The 25,717-nt window shown below is 32.7% G+C and overlaps 1 protein-coding gene across 1 annotated transcript; it reads right to left on the bottom strand.

Moving 5' to 3' along the window:
- Positions 1 to 534: 534 nt before the first annotated feature.
- LOC110996298 (CD109 antigen) lies at positions 535 to 24,373 on the bottom strand. The gene is made up of 33 exons (XM_022263898.2): positions 24,117 to 24,373; positions 23,283 to 23,656; positions 22,895 to 23,075; positions 22,057 to 22,228; positions 20,742 to 20,854; positions 18,821 to 18,961; positions 18,383 to 18,569; positions 17,859 to 18,028; positions 16,799 to 16,957; positions 15,940 to 16,164; positions 15,491 to 15,668; positions 14,996 to 15,171; positions 14,441 to 14,551; positions 13,754 to 13,894; positions 13,181 to 13,330; positions 12,526 to 12,665; positions 11,759 to 11,922; positions 11,309 to 11,532; positions 10,648 to 10,824; positions 9,836 to 10,018; positions 8,986 to 9,222; positions 8,219 to 8,403; positions 7,326 to 7,428; positions 6,263 to 6,424; positions 5,647 to 5,748; positions 5,032 to 5,218; positions 4,264 to 4,418; positions 3,811 to 3,882; positions 3,235 to 3,396; positions 2,825 to 3,018; positions 2,306 to 2,480; positions 2,048 to 2,153; positions 535 to 1,318 (listed from the first exon to the last, which is right to left on the bottom strand). The coding sequence occupies exons 2-33, from the start codon at positions 23,633 to 23,635 to the stop codon at positions 1,134 to 1,136; spliced, it is 5,370 nt and encodes a 1,789-aa protein (XP_022119590.2). The 5' UTR covers positions 23,636 to 23,656; positions 24,117 to 24,373; the 3' UTR covers positions 535 to 1,133.
- Between the last annotated feature and the right edge of the window lie 1,344 nt (positions 24,374 to 25,717).

Here is a 25,717-nt window from a genome sequence, read left to right as displayed (position 1 = left end):
ATATTTGTACATTTTGGAATAATTACTAATCTACAATACGCCATTCATACAGTATATCTTTACATCTTTGTGGAAATATTATTAACTAGTTACATCAAATTTAACTAATAAGGCAAAATTTATTGACATGTGCACATTTTCCTTATAATATACAAAAGTAATGTAAAAAAATGCTAAATATCTTAAAGCTACATAGATAATATTGATAATTATATACAAATATTGATATGCCTTTGTAAACGTGAGGCAAGGCTGCATATGATAATACAAAATGTAATAATTTTTAAAACTGAGTGTCACTGTTACATATTACTATTAGATTCAATTATCCTTTTTAGTTAGATAGTTAGAATTTGTATATTCTAGATTAAGAATTCAATTTATTTGCTGGACACTAATATGAGCTGAGCTTATAAAAATCACAAGAAAATAAATGATAATTAGGCAACATGTCTCACTGCTAAATATTATGATGTCTATATAAGAGTAACATGAAGCTCAATAGGGCATTTCTATATATTTGTGTGTATGTTAACATATTGCTTTGATGCACACTATAATACTTAATCTACTTGGAATGGATATTTTTAAACTAAAAAGTTTTAAGAATTTGCTATAATACAACCAGTTAATAGCACAAAAGAGAAAAAGAAATCCTAGCCGGTGGTATAAAAAATATATATACAAATAGTATTTAATTAATGTTGTTTATCTTAAGTAAAATATTTGTATGTCAAAATGATTGCACATATAATTGTTTTTTAACTCAAACATATAATATCAGCAGATAAAATATAGGATATTTGAAATTTCTGTAGCAAAACATGGCAGTGAACATTCTGTGTTACACACAGTGTTCTCATCTTATCTGCAAATTATTACAAAATGGTCAAGTCTCATGCTGATAATATTTATTTTTGCTTTTAATGCTTTATTTAATTAATTCTTACAATTTATGTATTTTTAGGGATGACAGTCATAGAACTGGTAAATCACAATATTTTTTATATAGATTTAATATAAAATAGTAATAATTTGTTTTGTCATTGAACTTGTTAGTCTGTTAAAAAAGGGCCAATAATTCATTAATTTTTCTTCAATGGACCATTTTAAAAGTAAAAAAATTGCACATGTTACGTGAACACCCTATATGTGATGTATCTAGCTGCAACCATGAGTAGTACCAAAGCAGGTGTGACAGCAATACGTAAGGCTGTGTTATAAACAGCACAGTACGGACACTGTGATGATCCACAAACTTCACATATGTTCAATAAATATGTTGGTAAGGCGTCGAATATCGTCTCGTTGAACCGTTCTGTAAGTCACAATCAACATTAACTTACATAAAACTTGGCTTAGCCTTGATTTGTGGCACTAAAACTTGACGATTAAAAAGAGTGGCGGAGAGTTTATTGCCATTTCTTCTCTTCCGTTTCTACGCCCTTGATTTGAGAACTGGCAGTAAATGTAAATTCACAAATAATTTATTTTTTTTGATGTTCATAAGTGTACTTGTTTACCTATATGAATAAAGATATTTTTGTTTTTGTTTGTTTGTTTATTATTTTTTATATAACAGGAGGCAAACGAGCAGGAGGCTCACCTGATGCTAAGTGACACCGCCGCCCATGGACACTGGCACTGCCAGAAGGCTCGCAAGCGCGCTGTCGGCCTTTTAAGAATTGGTACGCTCGTTTCTTGAAGGACCCTAAGTGGAATTGGTTCGAAAATACTTCAGTCGGCAGCTGGTTCCACAAAGTGGTGGTGCGCGGCAGAAATTGCCTTAAGAATCGCTTAGTTGTGACACCACGGACGTCTAGGTGATACGGATGGTATTTTGTATTCTGCCATCTCTTTGTAGGTGCTCGATATATATCGTATCCAAGATATATAGGTCTTAAAACCCAAAAATCGACAACAATGGAAACAAAGAAACTCCATATAGCCTTTTCCTAACTAAATGATTATATTTTGTTTTCATTATTTTATAGTATTAATCAATATGAGATAGATTATGATACAAAAGAAACTTGAAAAAACATACCGGGTGAGTAATAATCGTAGACCCTTATGGGCAAGTACCGCGACATGTTGGCCACTGGATACCACCGCTCTATTGTGAAGTTTACACAAGTCGTTTCGTGGTCCAACTAAAAAAAATACAGATTCACAATTTGTTCTTGGCTTTCACAAAAAATATTTTTATATCTTTAGAAATTAATAATAGTTTAATTGTTACGAGACATATATTTAAATTATTATTTTATTCCAATGGAGTTTTTTTATTTTAAATAGTACTTACATAGTCAAAGAAGAACAGTAATTTTGTTGGCGTATATTTTGCTCGTTGCAGCGTCCTGACTTTACGGGATAGTACGTAGGCGTCTAAACGCTGTTGCTGAATCATGTATCCCGTCGGGATTCGAACCTCCATCACTGACATACCAGAACGGGGTGATTCCTCAAGCAACGTCCAACTGCAAAAACAAACTTTTTTATATGCATCGATATAACTTCTATATAAAAATTGAAGAAAGAGTTGTATATTTTTGCTAGCGACGCAATAAACGCGTTTTAAGTGAGACCGCCGCAAAGCCATACATGTGCAAATAAAAAAGTAAAATATAAATAAAGAAGGTAGCATAGTTATATATATACAATCACATATATTATAAATAAAATATGTATCTACCTATACCTAGAATATTGTTTCATACTAACATCATCATTTATTAAGTATTCATATTGTTCATATATTTTAATAAATATACATTTTAGCGTAATATGCATAAATAAGTGACTAAATAATTTATTAATATACCTGGCACACGTCTGATAATCAATATGAGACTGATTCCTTCCGTAATACTGCGCGTGCGCAAGTAACGAGTACGACTGTACCGGTGGCGCCGTCTGGAACCTTGGTACGTCCACGTTGTACTGCACTGACATTTGCAGAATGGCATATCCTGCCCCACGAGCTGTCACCTTCACTGTGCCCCATGCTGATGGAATCTAGGGGGTAAAATTTACCATCAAAAGATCGTTAAAAAAAAAAAAGTTTTAAGACAGATAACTATTAATTATTATTAGTCTATAGATGTGTTGCCATATTGGGAATTATTTGGAATATTCAATTGGCAGTCGCGCTAAACACATGACAAAAAATGTGTAGTAGAAAATTGCGTTTAAACCCGGTTTTCAAGTAAAATCCATATTTTAACTACATACCTCAATACTCTGCATAACAGCCAAGTTATTATTATCGACGTGCAATGTCTTCGTAGTCCCATTCAAAGCCACAGCGTCCACAGTTAACGTCAACGAGCTTACGTCACGTAGACGCTTCCGGTTCGTATACTCTATGAGTGCACGTAGAGCTATGTATGTATCCTGTAAAATTGTATAGAATTTTATAAAGTTATCGTAGTTTAGAGCAGTGTTGGTTCAAGCCGGCTGTGCACCAATGTATTGTCTATGGTGAAGGGAAACATCGTCAGGAAACCGGCTCGCCTTAGACCCAAAAAGTCGACGGCATGAGTCATATAGAGGAGGCTGATCATTTCAAAAGTAATAATTGGGATGAAACAATAACCCATCCGAGGCTCAGACCTAACAGGCTGTACCACAACTTTTTTTTAATTGTTGCTAATGACCAAAAAAGAATCTTCGAGAATAACGGTTTCAAGCGTTAGTTCAGTAATTTTGTTAATAGAATATAGACAGTATTTACCCTCCCGTATCATGCATTTTTATATATAAAATCGTTTTACGCGTATATATTTTTATAAAGTATAACACACATACCTGTGTAGATGCCCATCCACCATCTTTCAATCTCTGCGAATTGAGCCACATCACTATTTGTTCATTGTTATCCTGCAATATATTATCTACTTTAAAATTTGAACCCGACTTTCAGTATCTATAAATTTGTCACGCCTCATATAATTTTTTTAACACCGTCCCTCATAGCATTTGCGGTCTGCACGGTTCTATTATAGTGGCATGTATTATATTTATGAAAATATAATAATAAAAACTACAGTTTAAACTATATATTTTCTTTCGTTATATGGAAAACGTCGAAATTGTCGAGTCACAATCAATGACGTCACTTTATAAACACACATATATAATTAAAATTATAAAAAGTAGTGTGACCCGCTACAGCATCTTACCAGATCTTTAAAAATATATTATGATTTAATATTTTGTAAAATAAAAAATATAATAATTTAAGTCAAAAGCTATTATTACCTGATGATCCATGCATGCCATCAGGGCATACGCTGTTGTGGCTATATTATTGGAGTCATACTTGTACGGCAGTCTTGGCAAAAGGAATGGCTTCTGATTCTCCATCTTGTACGGAGGTTGAGGGACCGGCTCCTTGCCCCAATATACCAGACCACCTGGGGTAATGTGAAGATTGTTTATAAGAATTTAGAGTATACTATTGAAGATATCGGTAATATTGTAGATACTTTAGATGAAAAGAGAGGTTGAAATTATTTATTAACTGAACTATTATCTCTAATCTATTCTTACTATTATCTCTGACTGCAGTCATTTCTGACTCACAGAAAATTATGAAACATATGTCGAAATCTATCTGCTCCATTTGCTATTGGCAGATTGAGATGATTTAAAATTAAAAAAAAAACAACCCTCAATATTTTACTGGTTACAAAAGCTATGATCTGATTATGAAAATCTAACCATTCCTTAAATTAGAATATTTATTTGTTCAAATTTAAATAATAATCAGGACCGTACATTTCACAAAATTGGTGGAAAATACCTTACACTTTTCAATTAGGAGACATACTTGGAAGCCTAAATCAAACTGAAATGTTATCCAATTAAATTAAATATGATCCATTATCAAATTAATAACCACCATTTTGTAAGTCGGTCAAAAATATTCACTTTTATTCCACATTGTTTGTTATTTCTTGAAGTAAAAACTTACAGAATAATCTAGAAAATATATTACCCCTATATCATTAATATAATGATACTTACCCTCGGATCTTTGCCGCCTCTTCAACAACCTGTACGCGTGTTCGGCACTAGGTGCCTTTGCGCACGCGAGCGCGTACGCGGTGATCGCGAGCGCGTAGGGTTCCGACCATTCGCTTAATAGACGTAAATGGCGCTCAAGCCAGGCAATACCCCGCTGTTGGGCTGTCGCTACTTGGGCACTAAGACCCTAGAAAAATATTAAACAAAATTTATTAACACACACTAACAGACACATTTAAGCACTTGAAAAAATACTACGATCACAAAGCATGTGTGTCAATTGTAAATAATCACAAATTGATTATATAGGTGATAATGAATGAAATAACAATAGGTGTTCGAAGCCAGTAAAACGTAAGATAAATGCTGGTTAGGCATTGATGATGCTGATCTTGTATGATCTGTTATCAAGAATTTTTTGTAACGAAATTGGATTTATGTATAATATTCTGAACTATCTCAAGCTATGTGTAGGAGTGAAGAATAACTGTTTGGTTCTTAACTTTTTGTATGACAATTCACAGCATTATGTGATCATTAGTTGTGTTTTTGTCATTAGGGTATCAATAAATTATTAACAACAAAAAGACCAGTCATAATAATAAATGTACTAACCTCTCTCACTCCAATGTCCTTGAGATTTTTAACAGACTCCAGGGTTATAACAACTTGGGCCGTCAACGATATATTTCGCTGTAGTACTATTGAATTGTTCACCTATAGGCAAAATATATTAAAATAAACTTATACAATCTCAATTTTTGTATGAGGAGTAGTAACTTTTCTCTTCAGTAATGGTAGCAATTTATAATAGACAGCGCCAATATAAATAAATTTGGGGGAATAATTGTTATTAAGTGATCAGTTTTTCCGAATTCCCATATTTAATTCACATACGATTTTTTTAAAAGACTTCAAGAACCTTATAAAAAATCATTCATACAAAGTTTTAGAAGATATGGTTATAAAATATTTCTGTTATAACTATTTTTTTAGCTTGTACTTAAATTCTTTGCGCGAACTTACACAACACATAAAAAAAACAACAACAATGATAAATAGAAGAAATTCAACAAATCTATAATATTGTCAGTCATAAAGAAGGACGAATATTTTCTTGAAGACGCCGACTGTGACGCCCCTCAACACAGGCAGTCTATTAAATACCTGTGCTCTCAAACATCAGAATACTTATACCGTAATTTATAATCTATGATTAATGAATCCTTACCGTTTCGCCCATAAGCTGTGCACCATACTCCCGATATAGCGTACTCTCCATTGGCACCGTTATAGTTGTATTAGCATTGCGGTCTGGAAGCCATGTTGTCTCATAAAACGCACCTTCAGGGCTCTGATGTTCCAAAACCCACGATACGGCCAAAGATATCACCTGTAAAGAGATATCTATGTATCATATTTGAACTCTAAATCATAGTCTTATTTTTTACCCACTTCAAAGAAGGAGGTTATCAGTTTAACCTGTGTTTAACCTTTATGTGGAATTGTTAGGAGTGGATAATGTTTTAGTATTAATGTGTATTTAGACCCTACCTAATATCGATCCTTTTGCACTCCTCTACTGATTAATTTAAGAATAAGTTAAAACTATTAATATCCTAAGGCTTTTATTATTCTTCTTTATTATAGCTTTAGTATGTTATTCTCCTAATTTATAATTTTTAACGAGTATTTTTTTGTGGATATGTCCAATATATTTATTTTATGTTTTCCTATTATTTTTTTACTATAGAGATGTATCTGTTTAGTTTCCTTAATAAACGTTCCTAAAGTAAGCTAAAAAACTAATATCGCGACTATCCTGAGACAAGAATTCCTCTGACATAAAAAAAATATTTTTTTAACAAACTTATTTTTTTCAATTTTCAATGTATCCCATGACTTATTATGGGCGTACAAAAAAACATGAACGTTTTGACGTACGGCTTATTAGAAATGTCTGCTATATGGGCAACAAAGAAATGATATGGGTAGGTAAAAAAAAGAATCAATAGAAGTATCGAGTAAACAAATCAAGAATAAATAGAAGTCACTTCGTTAGTAAGTCACATTATTATGGTTATAGTAAATAAGCCTGAATGTGCTGTTTTGAGACACTGGGTTCATACATGCTCATGTACCGGGTGTCTCAAATCAACGTAGACTAATGAATTAAATATTTTTAATAATTTTACTAACATAGTTATAAGTTTTACTATACTAACAACATATGGACTTCTTAATTGACCGGAAATAAATGTTTTTTTTTAAATTTATTTTATTTAATAACTTACATTAGGATCAATATAGATGAAGTTCTCCCACTCGTTGAATGACGCTTCTTGAAATATCTTGGAACAGAACGAAGTCAGCCAAACGCTGGACGCGGATTGGTTCCTAAAGTTAACAAATAAACCAATTTTAATGTTGAATAAAAAATACTTTATAGATAACATCTACTGTACTGTGTTAACACAAACACAAAAAGCAATAGACTAGATTAAGATTTTGTTATTAAAAATTTAGTTTAACCGTTTCTATTTAACACTTTACACACATACACACCCTCGATTTCACACTACCACACAATACTGCCGAATTACATAATTGATTATAAATTATTTTTTATCGATTTCTTTTCTTTCGTGTTGCAGCAGTGTTAGCCACGTGGCTTGAGCGTGCAACTTTCACTCCTTAGGTCGTAGGTTCGAACCCGTGTGCGCCGATAAACTCTTGTACGTACGCTTGTACGTGAAAGGAAAACTTTGTGAGGAAACCGTCTCTTTTTAGACACGAAATATCAGGCTTATTCTAGCCTATAGAAAACAAACGAACGTCGACACGCCTGAGTGTGTGGGTTCTTGAGTGAGTGTGTGGGTGCATGCGAGTGAATTAGTAAGTGTAATGTGTAACATATTAGGTCTCAGAAGCATTTCCAACTGCTTACGGTGTCAAAATCAAAAAAATCAAAATCAAAAATCATTTATTCATGTAGGTAACATAATGTACACTTATGAACGTCAAAAAAAAATATACATGTAATGGTGTGTTCAGAAGCCAGTTCTTAAACGGTTTTTTAAATTGTAATATATAATTTGATTTAATGTCTAAGATAGAAAAATAATAATAACTATATGGACAAAGGCAGATATGTACATATACAGGCAGATAGGCGGTGTTGACTCACCAGTCACTTCTGAACAGCGAGAAAGATCCATCGAGCTTCATGTAAGACATTTGCCGCTGATAAAGCACATTCATGTGCTCAAATGCCTCCTTCTCAAGAGTTCTGTTCCTTTGGTTGATCAGACGCATATATAGTGTCAAGTACATGTTTGCCGCGAAACTGAACATATTCTGTTCACCGGATTCCTGTATCATAAAAAAAATTTATTGCGGACGTTCGTATATCTAATAAATAAAAATCAAGGTATTTATTCCTTAACGTAACTAATTATATAGTAAAAGATAAATTTCACAGAATATAAAATAAGGACCGAGTGAGTCGCGAATTTAAGTAATTTTATCACTGATTACAGGAAGGAAATACAGTCGTCATCGGATCGTCTTAATTTTAGTATTTTAGGCTCATTCTGAAGCGGCACCCCTTTTATATTAAACACGTTAATATTTCGAATTTACGATAGTTGGAAACCCTAGACTTACAGACCTAACGTGTGTTATGTTGAATATGTTTGGATATTAGTAATTCATCAGTCAAAAAATAAATAAATTAAGAATATATCTCCACACTTAAGGCGTTATAACCGTACATAGTGACATAGTGTGAATCCAGCTTCCCACTGACATCGAAAAAAACTTATATACTAAACAATCAAGTTACACTATATTTTAATATTTCATCAATATTTCCTCAGGGTTGAATAAAATATTAATTACTTGCAGTAATTGTCTTACTTTTATATATATATAAAAACATGTCCAATCACTTACCATAGGCAAATCCAGTAGACTGGTTGCATTAACCGGCATAGTTGGGAATAACGGTCCTACGACGTCACCAACTATCGATATTGTGGCCTTATTAGACCCAAACACGTAGTACCGATCCACTTCATATGGAATTATCGGCGTCTCCGTTACGTTTACGTGCATGTACTGGAATACGTACGCACGATTCGAAAGGTCTAAGAGTACGGACTGATGCCGATATTGGGGGAGACCGTCCGCCTGAAAAATATCAGTACTTACATTAGATACTCTATACACACATTGCGCAAATAACCAGTGCGCTACAATTCTTGGTCTCAGATTTCTGATGATGTATCACATTTACTTGGCTCGACGTATCGAGTGCTATAAAGTCAACGTTTAGCGTTATACAAACGCGAGCTTTTATCAGTCAAATAAATGTTATAAAATTAAATATATTTATTAATTATAATTATCTTAATATTCTCATAGATTTATTTCATTTCGAATTATTTTTTTTTTGAAACTTTATCATCACTCGCACGCAACCACAAAAACTGATCTTGCTTGATTCTAGCGTATGCGTGCGTACCAGTGCACTTAGTGATATGAATTAAATTTAGAAATTTGTTTTAAAAAATTTGTTCTCTACAATCTAAAAAAAAAGAACGATATTATAATTGAAAAATGGATAATAAATCTTTAGAATTTACGAACACACATTTTACTAAATGTTTTTTTTTTTTTTTTTTTCGTGACAAAATATAAAATTTTTAGTTATAGAAAATTGAGTAAAGACAATACACGAATCAAGCTTTAAATACTATTATTTAACTAGCAAATTCATTGTTTTTAAGCGGGTTCTAATTACCTCAACTCGTATGGTCTTAGTGGCCCGATGTATTCCATGCAGAGTGGCCGCATGTATGTTGATATGTATGGTTCCAAGACGCGCCGGAACGATTGGGATGTGAACGGTAGCCGCGTCTCCTGCTATTATGTATACGAAGAATTGGTGCTCGCCGAAAGACGTACGCGGATTGTATGAACGAACCTGTGAGTATAAAAATAATTTTTAAAATATTTTCACCGTTTTTTCTGATCAGCCAATAATTTAAAGAAGAATTATGTTCATACCTGGGTTTAATAACAGGTATGAACAACATTCTTCTTATACCACGATATATCCACGTTTATTGAATACATGAGAACACCATAATTCAAACATTCAAAATCGGGATTTTGGTAGATATTGGCTGTAAAAATTCAAGTCATATTTAAGAATCCGTCTTTCGTCAAGAATTTTACCCCCGTCATTTATTACATTTAAATTTGAATACACATTTTACAATCCAGTCCAGTTATTTTATTTATATAGAACAGGGGGCAAACGGGCAGGAGGCTCACCTGATGTTAAGTGATACCGCCGCCCATGGACACTCTCAATGCCAGAGGGCTCACGAGTGCGTTGCCGGAAAAGTTAGCAAGCTATATTTATTTATTTATTTATTCGTAAACCAAACAGAAACATCCTTATAATAAAAACAAAGTCAAAAATAAAACACAAAACAAACATACTGGACGCATTTACAATAGGTTACACTTATACAAATATACTTATATATGGCAACAATATACGTTTTAGTATGTATTATATTATAGTAATTTATAAAAGCTACTTACGATACCATTTTCCTCGACGTGTACAAACATGTAGTCCGGTGAAGAGGCCAATACGACGACGGCCTCAATGTCCTGTTGTTGGTAGTTGAAGACAACGACACGGAGACCTAGCTGTTCACCCTGGCGTGACTCGTCGGGTCCTTCCACCTTTATGAAGAACGGTAGGATGCCTTCGTACTGTGAAATTACACAAAAAAAATGAATTTAGATTTTAGGCATATACTCTTCAAAATGAAGGATACAAAGGTAATAATGCTGGATACTAATACAAAAACTTTTATTAAGTACATAAGTTTACTTAGAATTTTCTTCTTAAATTTTACCTATTTTTATAAAAAATTATTAAATGTTCTATAATTTATCTATTTCATATTTTTGTCAATTACAAATGTGAGAATATGTATAATATGTATGCAATGATTAATTGATTGATTGATTAATTTCAGAAACAGCAGTACAAGATTCTTCTTTGTTTATCGCGCATCTTTATATGCGTCAAAATATAAAAATACAGAAGATCAAATATACTTACATACATAACGTTTACTTTTAAAAATGTTAAATATTTCCAAACAAAAGTCCCTTGGAACTATTTCCCATATAAAACGTAAATCTAAGCGCCGATTTAAAATTATATTTTATTGTATTAACTAATACTCACATGCGTCGGCGTCACAGTCATGCCAAGTCCCATTGATGGGGACATACTGAAGGCGGACACAGTCCAATGGGCAGGAACTTGGGGAACATCGAGGGTGAATACGTATCGACCGTGGGGTCCGATATTCACGTCCCGCCACATCCACACATTATCGTATTGTCGCTGAACTCGATTAAATCGGAATTTTCGGAAATGGCTCAGCTCGAAGGAGTTGTCTCGGGGGCCTAAGAATATAATTGGGCTATACATTTCTCTGTGTAGACTACACATAGACTTACAATTGAATTGCATGCAGTAAGAAAAATCGATAAACTTTGAAAGTTTTTTTTTTTAAATATTTTAATTAACAAACCCTATTTAAACTAGTTTAGCTATTTTTATTAGATTAGTACTACAAATAAATTGTATTTTTTTTCACTCAAAACCTAAATAATAGCTTTTAAAACTTACAATGAGACTCATCGGTTCGATCGGAACAGTCGACGACGCCGTCGCATCGTTTTTCCACGGGAAAGCAATTGCCGTCCAAACATTCAGCCATTCCCATAGTGGCATTGCAGTTACTATGTCGGCGTGGCACCATTACATCACTGAATACGACTAGACCTGAGTACCTAGTAAAAAGGAAACATATATGTAGACTAATAGCAATGAAGTAAAGAAGTGAAGACTAATAGCTTGTTTTAAGTTTTTAGTTTTTTTTGTTGGAAGAAATCGCTTGTAAGCGATAAGGCCGCCCTTTGTCTTATATCTTTTGTAACTGTTTTTTTTTGTCATGTGTGTTTTTTTATAAGGCAATAAAGGATAAATAAATAAATAAATGAAACAATATAAATACATTTATATATATATATATATATATATATATATATATATGTATTTTTTTTCTTAATCGATAAAAAACATCTAATATTTCCCAGCTGTTCGCCACCGTTTATCGCAGCAAATGCTTTAGCGAGCCCAACTAACAGAAATTCCTATAATAGGTATTAACATAAAATATTTAATATTTACTTTAGATTTTGTGTCTAAAAAATTAGCAATGATGAAAATCGCAAAATTACAGATGTTACAAATTTCTATACCTGACCAAAGATTAAGTTAGCTCAACACAAAATTATTTAAATAATTATATTTATACGTTAGTTCTCACTATATTTAAAGCCTGAAATTACTTTATTCATATAAAATGTTACATAGCAATAAATAATACTCACTCGAGTGTCCTATTTGCATCGATACCAAAGCTTGTTGATGGAAAGTATACGAGTTCGTCGGCGTCACCAAAGTGCGAACGCCACGTATACGCGAACGTACCGTTTGTTGATTCGTCGAATTGGGACATTTTTGATATTACCTTAAAACATATTAACAATCAAATTTGGGGTATTTTCTAAAATTACAGTAATTAATCAAAAATAATAGGAATTACTGTTTATAGCAAAACTTGCAATTTTAGATTCAAAGCGAGTGTTATCTTCAAGCAAAAGATTCTGAGATGAATTTTTGGCCCCGGTTGATGTATTCGCTTCATTGAACAACTTTATAACATCATTGATGAACAACGCATAACTTATTTAATGCAACAGACTCAAGTGGTTGGTACATGTATATCAATTGGCAGATGACTGAGCCCTAATGAACTCCCCAATGTGGTCCTTATTCAACTCACAACCTGGTGGCAACAGAAAACCCGGTAGACCGAGGCTTCGTTGGTGGGATGGAGTTGTCAAGGACCTCTAACCAATAGGTTTAATATTGGATGCAAAGAGCACGAGATAGAATTAGATGGCGAATGATACTTGAGGAGAAAGGCGAAAGAGTGTGTTTTGCCTTTAAGGTAATGTACATTATTAATTTTTAAAAAGTTACCTTGGCATACGTAAGTTCATTTCCAGCCTGCATCGTGTAAAATACATTGTCTATTCCAGACAGACCGACATACGCGCCGGGTTCGCCATATATAGCTACTTCTACTCGTTCCCCTGTGCGGTGCTTTCTGTTATTAATTGACACGGTGAACTAAAAAACAAAAACACCATAATATTTATACAAAAAGCTAATTTAACTAGTCTTATTAAAAATTGCAAAAGTTACTCAATCATTTTTAGCGAGTGTATATCACTGACGACTCCCAGACACACAAAAATAAAACAGTGGCGGTACAACCTCTTTAGGTCCTGACCTCATATTTCTGAATCTATTTCATGATTATTTTTATATTTAATAGGCTAGTAGGTGATCAGCCTCCGGTGCCTGACACACGTCTTCGACTTTTTGGGTCTAAGACATGTCGGTTTCCTCACGATGTTTTCCTTCACCGTTCGAGCAAATGTTAAATGCCAAAAAAGATTTTCTAATTTTCTTGTTTTTTATTATTTAATCAAACGGGTTAATTTTTTTCTTATCAAAACAAAAAATTGTCTAAGCTTTTTATATACTCACATTATTCCTAGATATTCCGTTGACCGGGAAGGTCAGGGAATCTGCCAATACGACTGCACGTCGTTGTGCCGCGTATACAACTATCGTTGCGACCGGCGCCATCTCAGCTGACAACACCACCGCGAATGTACGGACGCCTTCCTGCATTACAAAATCTCGTTGGAAAATCACTTGGAAAAACGAAATCTTGTAAAACAATTGCATAGCTATATGTGAAGAATATCCTCCTACATGTAGTTTAAAATATGGTTCAAGTGTGATAGTTGTGTGTTAAAATGTATTAACACATTTAAAATAGGAGAAATGTGATACAAATAAGTCTCGAAAATTAGGTAATTAAGACAAATTTCGACTTATTTTAGACTATCTGTCTTCTTTACTTATGTGAAATAATTACAATATTTCACCAGAAATAAATATTGTATTTTAAAATTAAGTCTACGGTAACAATAATAATTTGTAGTGATTTCATTAAATACAACATAACCTAATGAACCAAAACCATATACTAGTATTTTATTAACGTGCTTAACACAAATTAAAATTATTTTTAAACTAACCACGAAAACACTAGAATAATTTAAAAATTGCAAATGCCAACACATTTCTAAGGCGATGTTAATTTTTAATTTCATATATAAGTACATATTTTTAAATCCTAAATTTTTAATTTCAGTTCTAACCAACCTGCATATTCTCTTGTCCACTGGTCAGAATTATGCCCTTAGACATGACCACGTAACTGAATGTTTCCATATAAAAGTTACTTTCAACATGAAATATTATGTATTCTCCCACCTAAAACCAATAACACAGTTATTATTTTAAAGGCTAATTACATAATATACAGATCAATTGATATCCTCAAATAAATGAACTATGTATAAATAAAAAATTACGTTTCAGAATATTTGATTTACAAAGAATTTGCTTTTTTTTTTAAAATGTAAACCAAATCATTTTAGAACATGTCCAAGAGAGAGAATGTGCTAATTCTAGAAAGCCCGCCAATGGTTGTTAGATATTTTGACAGATTTCAATTATGCTTATATTTAATCAAATTATAGGAACAAATTAAATACTTTAATTACAAACTATTAATTCACTCCACTTGATCCTAAATCAGTAAAATGAGTGGTGTTATATTTTTTTAAATTTAATCAAGTAGGTTTTATATATTTTTGATATTTCACTTATGAAAGACACGGTCTACCTAAGACATATTGTAATAGGAGAACTTACTCTAGCATTAGTAGTACTAGTAGACACCCGTATATGATGTTGGTTTGGCGAATGGTGCGCTACGAGGTGTACGTCGGCGGACGCACGCGCCCCCATTGCGTCAGACAATTGTGCGTTCAAACGTATTCCAGTTATACCCGCTAAGGTGTCGCGATAGTTGGGGTCATTTTCTAGACCTGTAGTTAAACATAATAATCATGCATAATAAAAAGAAATACATTCAAAGGGGCGTTCAAGATATATTACTTGTAAATTAATTTGTAGCAGATATCGAATAATGATAGGTCTTGTTATTGAAGGTACTTACAGTAAAATAAGTTAAAGATCTTTCTTAGCAAAAATAAACATAATATTATGTCGACAAATTTCACCGTTCGTGCTCTTCTTAGATCATTATTTTGTATGATTGTCTTAGGAACCGGTAAAACACAAGTACCAATCACAGAAATCTCTATTAATCCTTGTAAATATGAAACTTATTAAAAGAAAACTTACGCAATAGTTTAAACAAATCCATCTTGAGGTGCCACACAGCGTTTTGTCCCGGTACAAGAGTGGGCCTCAAAGTTTCTAGGGCTCCACCCCTACCCTCAAGCTGACCTGTCACCACTAATGATATCCCCAGTGCTTGCCACTCTGGCAGTTTTGATCCATCATGGTATGATACCACCATCTGATAATATATTTATAATAGACCTTAGAAACCGTAATAGAGGTGCCGGGTGTGTTAATATTTTTAGAGAAAAATTTTAAAGAAAATATTTTTTTAAATTAAAATTATCTAATTCCACCTACATTTAATCTCTAAATTTAATCTCTAGCTGAGCTTTCATGGGCCTTGACCTCAGATGTCTGATATAATTTTTTCTTTATTTACAAATAGGAGACGATAAAAATCGGTGGAATTGCGATGCAAACGCATCTAAGGTTAAAATACAACTTACATAAACATCAAACGGCATACTCGGCTTGAACACTTGCAATTCCCCTCCCAAAAAGGTAACAGAAAGAGATGAGTTGAATATTCTCGCGATGCTGTAACCCTCTATGATTTCATTGAGGAAGGGATCTCCCACAGATGCCGTTATTATCACCTCCATGCCATCGAGAGTTGGTACCAGCTGGGCTAACTCCGACATTGGGTACTTGAAGTCATACGTGCCGTTGAACTGAAAAAACTTACTGTTGTCAATGTGTCAAATGTGATAATATATATATGAAACAAGAAGAACAAGTTATTTTTATATCACTAATATTATCTTAATTTTGAAGGTAATCCTTAAGTCTCGCGGCAATTCAAAAGAGTACACTAAAATTCAACAAATTTAACGCTCAAAAAATAACAAATTAGGTTAAACATGAAATTACTTTCAAGTACATTTTAGTGTTCCACAGTTCTATATTGGTACAACGAATCAATGTTTAGCTTATTAAGACAACAGATAAATAATTATGTTATAAACATTAAAAAATGACTGTTTATTTTATTAAAATATACTAAAGTAACCCTACTAATTTTCTATTTTTTTATTCCAAATATAATAAACCAACACAGAATTATGTATGTATTTATTTGTGAACACTAAAAGACAATGCAATGCCTTCTGTCTGGCATGCCGATTTTCTTACAAAATTTTTCTTCCCTGTACGGGTAAGATCATATCTTAAAAAAAACTTTTAAGAAAAATCTTTTGCACAGCGGCGTTCGAACCTACGATCTCAGGGATAAGAATTTCACGCTCAAGCGGTAAGAACAATTACACATAGTAAACTTTTTATATAAAAAACTAAGGGCATACTTACAAATCTCAGATACGGCAGTTGATCGTAATTGTTATTGTAGTAGTTGTACGTTGACGATGTACTGTACGTATTGTAGTTTGGATTCAAATTAGGTTGATTCGCCTGATTCGCAAACTCTATTGGATCTGGTTTTGGCATCCAAAAGGGATACTTTTCATCCTATGAATAAGCATATCATATAAAAAATATCGAGGTAAAAGCAAAACACAGTTAACATTGATAACAATGGTAAGATTTGAAAAGCTAACATCTGTACGAGCCAAGGCTGTACGGCTCACTCAGGGTTTCTTAGTTTTATATAGGCATGGCAATTATTATTATTATTGGCCTAAATCGTCGGAGATACGCGCAGAGAATATAGCCAGAAGCAGGAACTCTCTTCAACATTAATATTACATTCATTAAGGATTCGTTTTCAAACGCAAAATCATTTATTCATATGGGTAACACAATGTACACTTATGAACGTAAAAAAAAGAAATATACATTCAATGCTTCTACTTTTACATGTGCCAGTTCTCAAATAAAGGGAAGTAGTAAGTAGAACGGAAGAGAAGTACTGGCAATGAACTCTCCGCCACTCTTTTTCACGTGCACGTGTGTGTGTAAATAAAAGTTCCTTTTTTTCTAACATTTTTAAAATATAAAATAAAAACGATTAGTCGGACGAACGATTAGTTAAACATAAATTTAACGGAACCTGAATCATATAAATAAAATGTAAAAAAAGAACAAGTTTCAATTACTGTAAAATATCGATTATAGCTAAACTTGTCAAAGCAAAATAATTATGGGCATGACTTGGTTATATCAATAAACATTCCCATTATATAAAAAATGTCCACCGTTCTTTTTATTATTTTAGATGTATGTACACAACAACCTCGCAACCTCAACACGGCACACTCGCCAGCCCTCTAATCGAGTGTCCATGGGCGGTATCACTTAACATCAGGTGAGCCTCCTGCCCGTTTGCCCCCTGTTCTATAAAAAAAACCTACATATAACCTCTATTACTGAATATTAAAATTTAATATGAATACATATATAATATACTCACAAAGTTAAATAGCCGGGTTACAACCTTCTGTGGGTCATACCACCAGTCGGGGTGATCCAACTGATTTGGTTGTCCAGCACGATAGTTCACATGGGAATAATCTTCCTGGCCATATTCGTATGGTTGATAGCCACTCTCGTTGTATAGGAAGGGATTGTAGTTTGGACGGGCTAAAAATTGTATTAAATAATCATATTTAAATATTTAAGTCGGAATAAGACAAACTTTCATTAATTGTTCGATTAAAATCAATTTCTAAAATGAATTCGTTAAATTTCCATCCTACTTAATTACAATAACGTTGAACGAAAATCTTGTATTAATAACGGAATCGCTATAAAAGTTATTTAGTAAGTTTTGTAATCACAAGACTATTACATAACTCATTATTATTTAGTGTATTAAGGATAAGACGAAATCTATATTCTATCTACAGAAACATAGATATATAGACAAAAAAATACTTCACAATGCTATAAAAACAAATATGAAAATCAGTTTCAAGATTTATTTTTAAAACTGACCTCTAGAATATGGATCAAGTTCGAGTTGTTTCCTATAGTCCCTGGGACGATATTGGGGTATGGGACGAAGCGTGGCCTTCAACGTAAGGTTTCCATGTACCGGAGCTCCAGAGGTATAGTTGGCCATAATACGCCCATGTATATAGGGCTCCGTGTTGAAGAAGAACGCTGGCATTGTTACGTTCACCTAAAAAAAAATATTAAAGATCAAAAACCATAGCCTGATGTTTTTTCTTTCATTGAAGATTTCTTGACTTAATAAAATATGTAGCTTCAAACCCGAAACCTGTTACCGCGGAACTCAAAAATTGTAATACGCCATGTGCTTTGACCATTAACCCAGAGTTGATATAGAAATAGGAATTAAAAGTATTGAGTTCAGAAAACATTACAAAAGTACAGAGATATAAAAAAAACAATTGTTAAATATTTACTTACTTCAAACCTGGTCTGATAGTATTCTTCGATCAGGAATCGGGACTCTTCAACCTGTCCTAACGCCTCCACTCGCACATACCACTCGCCGAATATGGGCTGGGTTGACAATTGGTATTGCAGACTCACGGTACCAAAGTTACTCTATAGAGAAAAAAAAACATAAATTGTCTTTGGAAGTTTGAATAATATAAATTTTAAAAATTGGTAATATAAATTCTTTAATAATAATAAACCACATATCTCTCGGATTGCACCCATTTCGATGATCATTTTTATTTCATAGACAAGTACCTGATCAGCCTTCATTCTGGCACAAATCGCATTGGTGCACATCGGGGATCGAACCTACTAAAACCAACTAGGCCAACAAGTACAACAACACTAGTGTTGGCAGTATTGTGTGTGTCTTTTAATAATAGTAGTTAATATATTAATTACCGGCTTTCGTCTTACATTCAAAATCGGGGAACATTACTATAAACACAAGCCAAGAAGTACATCATTTGGATATCTTATTCAATCAGTGGCGCTACAACCTCTTTAGGTCTTGGCCTCAGAATTCTGAATCTGTTTAATCATATTTTTTTAAATCTAATAGGCAAGTAGGTGATCAGTCTCCAGTGCCTGACACACGCGTCGACTTTTTGGATCTGTTTCCTCACGATGTTTTCCTTCACCGTTCAAGCAAATGTTAAATGCGCACATAGAAAGAAAGTCCATTGGTGCAAAGCCGGGGATCGAACCTACTACCTCAGGTATGAGAGTCGCACCCTGAAGCCACTAGGCCAACACTCACTGCTAAGTTAAAGATAACCCTAATGTATTAAACCTGACCTATTCCAAACAAATCATGAAACCCTATTGTTCGAGATAATCTGAAAGATAACAAGGTGTTAAGTTAAATGAAACATGAGTTTGTCATTGCAGCATAATAGCGTTTACGTATTCTATAATGGTATGGCAACATTAACATTGTAATGCGATGCGCAAATCGTCCATTGTTTTTTATTCCCAATCCAGCACTATTATAGGTGTAAAAATAAATCAAACTCCCCTTGCGTAAAATATTTCTAGTTTAATTACTGTCAATGGTAGTAATAGTTCGAAAATAAATATTAATTACATTATGCACATAAATTTCTTATTGTTAATATTCCTTCATCGAATTGTATAGAATAACTGTTCAAGAAAGTTCTAGAACTAGTAACATTTTTATATTTCTACATTTAAGTAAATATATTGTAAAGTTGTGACAGTGAAATGGATTTTCATCAATATTACAAATTCAGTGAAGCCCAATAATAATATTTACAACAGCTCATAATGTTGAGTCAGGAATTTATATTATTTTAATTCATGTAGTTATGCTCACTGCGTATCAGACGCTTAGTTTTAAGTCTTCTGCTGTGCAGTAAAAAACATATATTTACATTTAGAAACAAAATTCTCAAATTTTGTTGCAGTTCCAGCCTTTATGACTACATAATATATTAATCTTGTGTATGTTTAAATTAAACACCTACTAAACGGCTGGACCGATTTTGTTTAAGTTTTATGGGTATTTAAGTTTTGTGTGTGAAACAACATTTGGCTTATCCGCTATTTATAAAATTATTCCAATATTAAGCAAATGAAGCCTAAAGTTGAAAGCTATGCTTTTACTTTGACATTTACAATATATTTTTGATTTACTTAAAAAAACATATTAGCTATCTTCTTTATAGCAAGAAAAGAGAAGAGAAATATGGTGTTTCCCAATTAGAGCTGGTTTTTAGTCTCTCAAACCAAAGCAATTTAACGAAACTTCGAATCGCGTTCGTATTTATTCGCAGCACTTCGTATAATAGCAGACTTTTCTATGGAGAAGTCTGAGTATAAAAAACTCAGTTTATAGAATGTTTTAGACAATAGTGAATATTACCTGTCTAGACAACCACCTCTTCATGATGCGACGATTGGGATCGAGAATATATACATCGATTGACCTTCCGAAAGCCTTCAACTCCGTATTTATGGGTATCACTCGAAATCGCACTGAAAATTGTTATAAAATAAATTACCTATCTATTAACCTACCTTAAATACATGTTGAAATAATGGGCTGCCTTATCTCAAAATCCAAATTAAAAAAATATACCAAAGCCGATACAAAAACTATTTTATTTCGCCACCGAGATATGGATACTTAGCAATAGTTTTAATAGCAAAGTTTGCATGTTGCATAACATAGAAAATAGCTAGAATATTGTCGTGTACGTCTTGAGTATTCTAATATGGGTTACATTCTTTAGGCGATTGCATTGTAGAAGAGACCGCCAACTAGGTCAGTTATTCAAATGTTTAACCTGGATTAAATTTTAAAACTTTTTTTTTTTTTATAGAACAGGGGGCAAACGGGCAGGAGGCTCACCTGATGTTAAGTAAACTATCTAAGATTTATAATTAAAAGTAACGTTAATAAAGAAATGTAGAATTAAATTTATATTTACTATTTCTTGGAAGAAGACTAACAAATTGAACCAAGATATAACAACGCAGCGGTTAGGTTTGCAATTCAACAATTTTAAATATACAAATAAAATTTACAATGATTGGATGTAATTAAAATAATAAAAGAGGAAGATGTTTGTACTTTGTGATTTGCATAATAGGAGTAGTTTCAATTACTCTTTAATTATTACTACTAATATTATAAATGCCAAAAAATGAATGTGTGTGTTGCACTTTGCAATGGCATACACTTAACCTCGGAAACCGAATAAGAATGAAATTACTAAATGCTCAAAATCAAATACCTACCACAAGTCAAGACAAGTCATTTATTCCAATTAGAACACCTAAAATGGCACTTTTGAATGTTAAATAAAATATAAAGATTATTCTAGTTGCCACTTCCAAAAGGTAGTTTCGTGAGAAGAATGAACACTTACTCTTTTAAAATGGGATTTACAATATTGGTATACATTAGTCAAATAATTACATGTGAAGACAATGTACTTTTACAATAAAACTACTATACAGGTCAATTATTGTATTGTTAGTGCCTATACATGTTCCTCACATATTTACAAATATCAAAACCATATAATATTATACATTAAAGAGTAATAAAAAAATAATCACAGTTTGTAGTATTATTAAAAAAAAATTAGATCATCAAACAATTTGACGAGGATTAACACGCGGGCTAATATCATATACTCTCAGATAAATTAAGTAGAAAAATGTCAACATACCTATCTGCCCTTGCATATAAACTGGTTTATCCATCTGAATAAATATAGTCATAAACCGCTGCGAAAAGTCCAGTTGTGTCTCATTAACAAAGGCATTACCACCAAATGGATCATCTAGGTACAGACCTTCCACTCTCAACTTGTAATCACCTGGTACTGATGTTGCTGGGATCTAGGCAAAGTAAATCCTTGCTTAATTACTAGTTGTCTAGCCAGGCTGTATTTCAGCATTTGTTTCATAAATAAATTTATTTAAGGCTAATATGTACAGCCAGTATTTTTTACTAAGAATTAAAGTCAGCTTTCCTTGCTTAAAAAAAAGTATTGCAATACAGTGAGAAAATGCTGCCAGAATTAATTAAAGGTACATTTACTACAGGCACCAAACTTTTTAAATTTTCTAATTATCAATAACTACCTACATAAGGTTAAGAATATTGTAAATACCATATATTTGTAATAACTTTGTCTTTGTATTTTGAAAAGATTGTTAATTTAATTAAAAGGTACATATTATGTTATTATACATGAAATTGGTAAAATATGTATTTTGATTTATTCTTAAATGACAAATAAATTTTAAGTTACTTTTAATTTAAATGTACCTTTTAAGGAACTTCATCTTAACCACATTAATCACATTAATTACATTTCCACATTAATTTTTCATACTTTTGGAGTATATCATCCTAGAACTTTGTCTGTGTTAATTGATTATTTTATAGTTTCAGATTCTTAGGATATTCAACACATTGTATACTTGTGGAATGTTTTGCCATTATTTTTATTATTCTGAGAGTTAGTAAAACATACAATATAACATGAAAAGTATACATACTCTCAAATTAAGGATCTCAAGAACTCCTTCCTTCACTCTTTCACTAACATGCGCTAGTTCCACACCATTACATGAGATGGATGCCCGGATTGTCATCTGTAGTCTAGCTCTTAAGATATTAGCTGATATTTTGTATATCTGTCCTGGACGGACCATACGAGATGCTACAATAAAGTAAGTGCTGTAACAAAAATTATAACATAATGAAACCCAACTGAATGGATATTGATTCAATATTTGTATCTTACATTTTATACTTTCACTAACTTAAAACTAAATCCCTGAATTTTTATGAATTAAAAATATAAATAGAATTAAAATAAAATTGATATTGGATTTTAATATAAAAAAACCACAATACTTACTACTAAATAATTTAAGTACTTACGCTTCATTTATGATAACACTTTCATGCTCCAACTCAGCACCTTTAAACGATGTACTGTAAGTTCTGCTAGAATCCCATGCTGGTCGTGGAGTATTATCAGGATTGTAAGGATTTAAATCATTTCTATCATACTGGCTGTATCTTTTATCTGAGAATGAATTATCATACTGTTTGCGGTTTTGATTCCGTCTGTTTGGATCATATGGATTGTCATATTTTGGGTCATTGGTATTGAGGTAGTCATTTGTAGGGTTTGCAGAATCCGTATTATATGTTTGAGTGCCATAATCCTGCCCAGAACATATTTGTGCGAATATACTTATGTGTATTGCAATCTTAATAGAGAGATTCATACTTCAGACTATTAACCTGACCTGTAAACATTGTAATATTTTAAATGTGTGAAGAAATGTATCAGGTTTCAATAAGGTAGTATTAATTTTAAATTTTACAGCAACTTTAACAAATAATTAGGGGTTGTATTAGAATTAATTTTATACTATTACGAATTTGAGCTATAAATAAAATATCATAATGTACTCATTACTACTGCTACTTTACAACTATTGAATAGTTAGGTGAAGTACGATCTGTCAGAAACATGTTTAATTACAAAATATCAAATAAAAATAGAATTCTAAATCATTTAAACATCTCTTAAAAGTTTAAAATTGCTTTGTTTACAGCTTGGCAGCCCTTTCCTTGAAAGACAAATATCGAATAGCCACTTGTTGAGAATTAAATTAACAGGGATTTATTCATAATAAACCGTATATGGGGCAGAATTATAAAGTTTAAGACGCGATTAACCTTAATAATAATTCAATAACTTACTTATTATTTAACAAGTTAACGCCCATGGAAACGGCAAGCTTTGAGTTTTCTCGCACACAAAAGCTGCTGACTCCTAACTGATATACAAGAATAAAATATTTCAATAGGATATTATGATATGATCACGACCGTAAAACTGTAAGTTCGTTACGCGGTTCCATCACTTTTACGAAAAACTAAAGCCAAACTTGTTTCGCGCAGCCGCACCACACCCGGTAAACAAGTGACAGTTATAAAGTTGCCATGCCAAAGTATTTTTTAAAGGAGCCAACAAAAACAGGCATTGCACTATGCGTTAATTTGACAACTAAAGCTTGCCATCTCATAATATCTGTATTTTGTGCCCAAGGCAGTGATGTCAACTTCCCAAGGAGTCTTGGGGGAATCAAGATTTCCCTGGGGATTTAATAATGGAATGGATATATTTAGGAGGTACTTTATACTAGATAATTTTTTCTTCTTCTAGTAAACTCTTCGGTCCCAGGCCCAACCAACCATAAATGCCAAGCGTGATAAGTGGTTATAACTAAATTATCAAAAAGCTATAATACTTCAAGGTATAAATTATATAATACTTTCATGTATTTTATATACATATTTGAATTAAGCTTGAAGTATTTAATGGGTTTTAATTGATATTTAGGGATAATTATTTGAAGTTAGTCGTAGGGGCAAACATTCTGTAGGAGTTGGCATCACTGGCATGGGGGCTCCCGGCTCAGGCGAATGCCTCAATCCTCATATACTTTGCGATAGGCGTGGCACTCTAACGTCGAGGGTAAATTTACAGGCTTCTTCTATGAGTACTATACCCATAAAAATAATTTAGCGTTATCTATCATATTGAACCTACGTTGCTTTAGGAATAATTTAAGGCCATGGACTTAAACATAAAATTCTATAACGATTTTAATAAAATGTGCAGTGGTATACTCTTGATACTTTCAATTGGTGAATTAATAATTTCTATGGGCATCTGTATAAAAGATCTTTTATTATTGGTGCCTAGTAGGTTAGCTTATGCCAAGGATCTCTTTATCTATACTAATATTATAAAGAGGAAAGGTTTGATTTTTTGTTTGTTTGTTTGTATGAATTGAATAGGCTCCGAAACTACTTGGCAGATTTGAAAAATTCTTTCACTGTTGGAAAGCTACATCATTCCTGAGTGACATAGGCTATATTTCATTTTCAAAAAAATAGGCATCCTTACTAAAATTACGATAACATTAACATTTGTTTATTATTTGATACAATTCTAACAGATGGCGCTGAGTTAAAGGTAGTAGTTTGGCAAGACGACGTTTGCCAGGTCAGCTAGTTTAATATATGTACCTATTATTTTCATGATTCAGACATAGAACAATGATTACAATGTTTCTGGATTATTTTAAGAACCTAGCCCAGTGTAGTATTATTATTATTTATTTCCACCATATACAAACCCATCTTCTAGACTTTTTTCTCGTAAGAGAACTGTTGTCATATAAAGACCATCTAAATTGTGATGTATTATATTATGTATTCCTTTGTGTCACTTTATCCTTGATAGCAGTATAGTTGGGTGGGATTTACAGTAGGTACTTCTACAATTTTTTGCC

The sequence above is a fragment of the Pieris rapae genome, chromosome 1, assembly GCF_905147795.1.
Source record: "Pieris rapae chromosome 1, ilPieRapa1.1, whole genome shotgun sequence".
NCBI classification, from domain to species: domain Eukaryota; kingdom Metazoa; phylum Arthropoda; class Insecta; order Lepidoptera; family Pieridae; genus Pieris; species Pieris rapae.
Note: the sequence above shows the minus strand (reverse complement) of the source record. Positions and strands in the feature narration are given on the sequence as shown.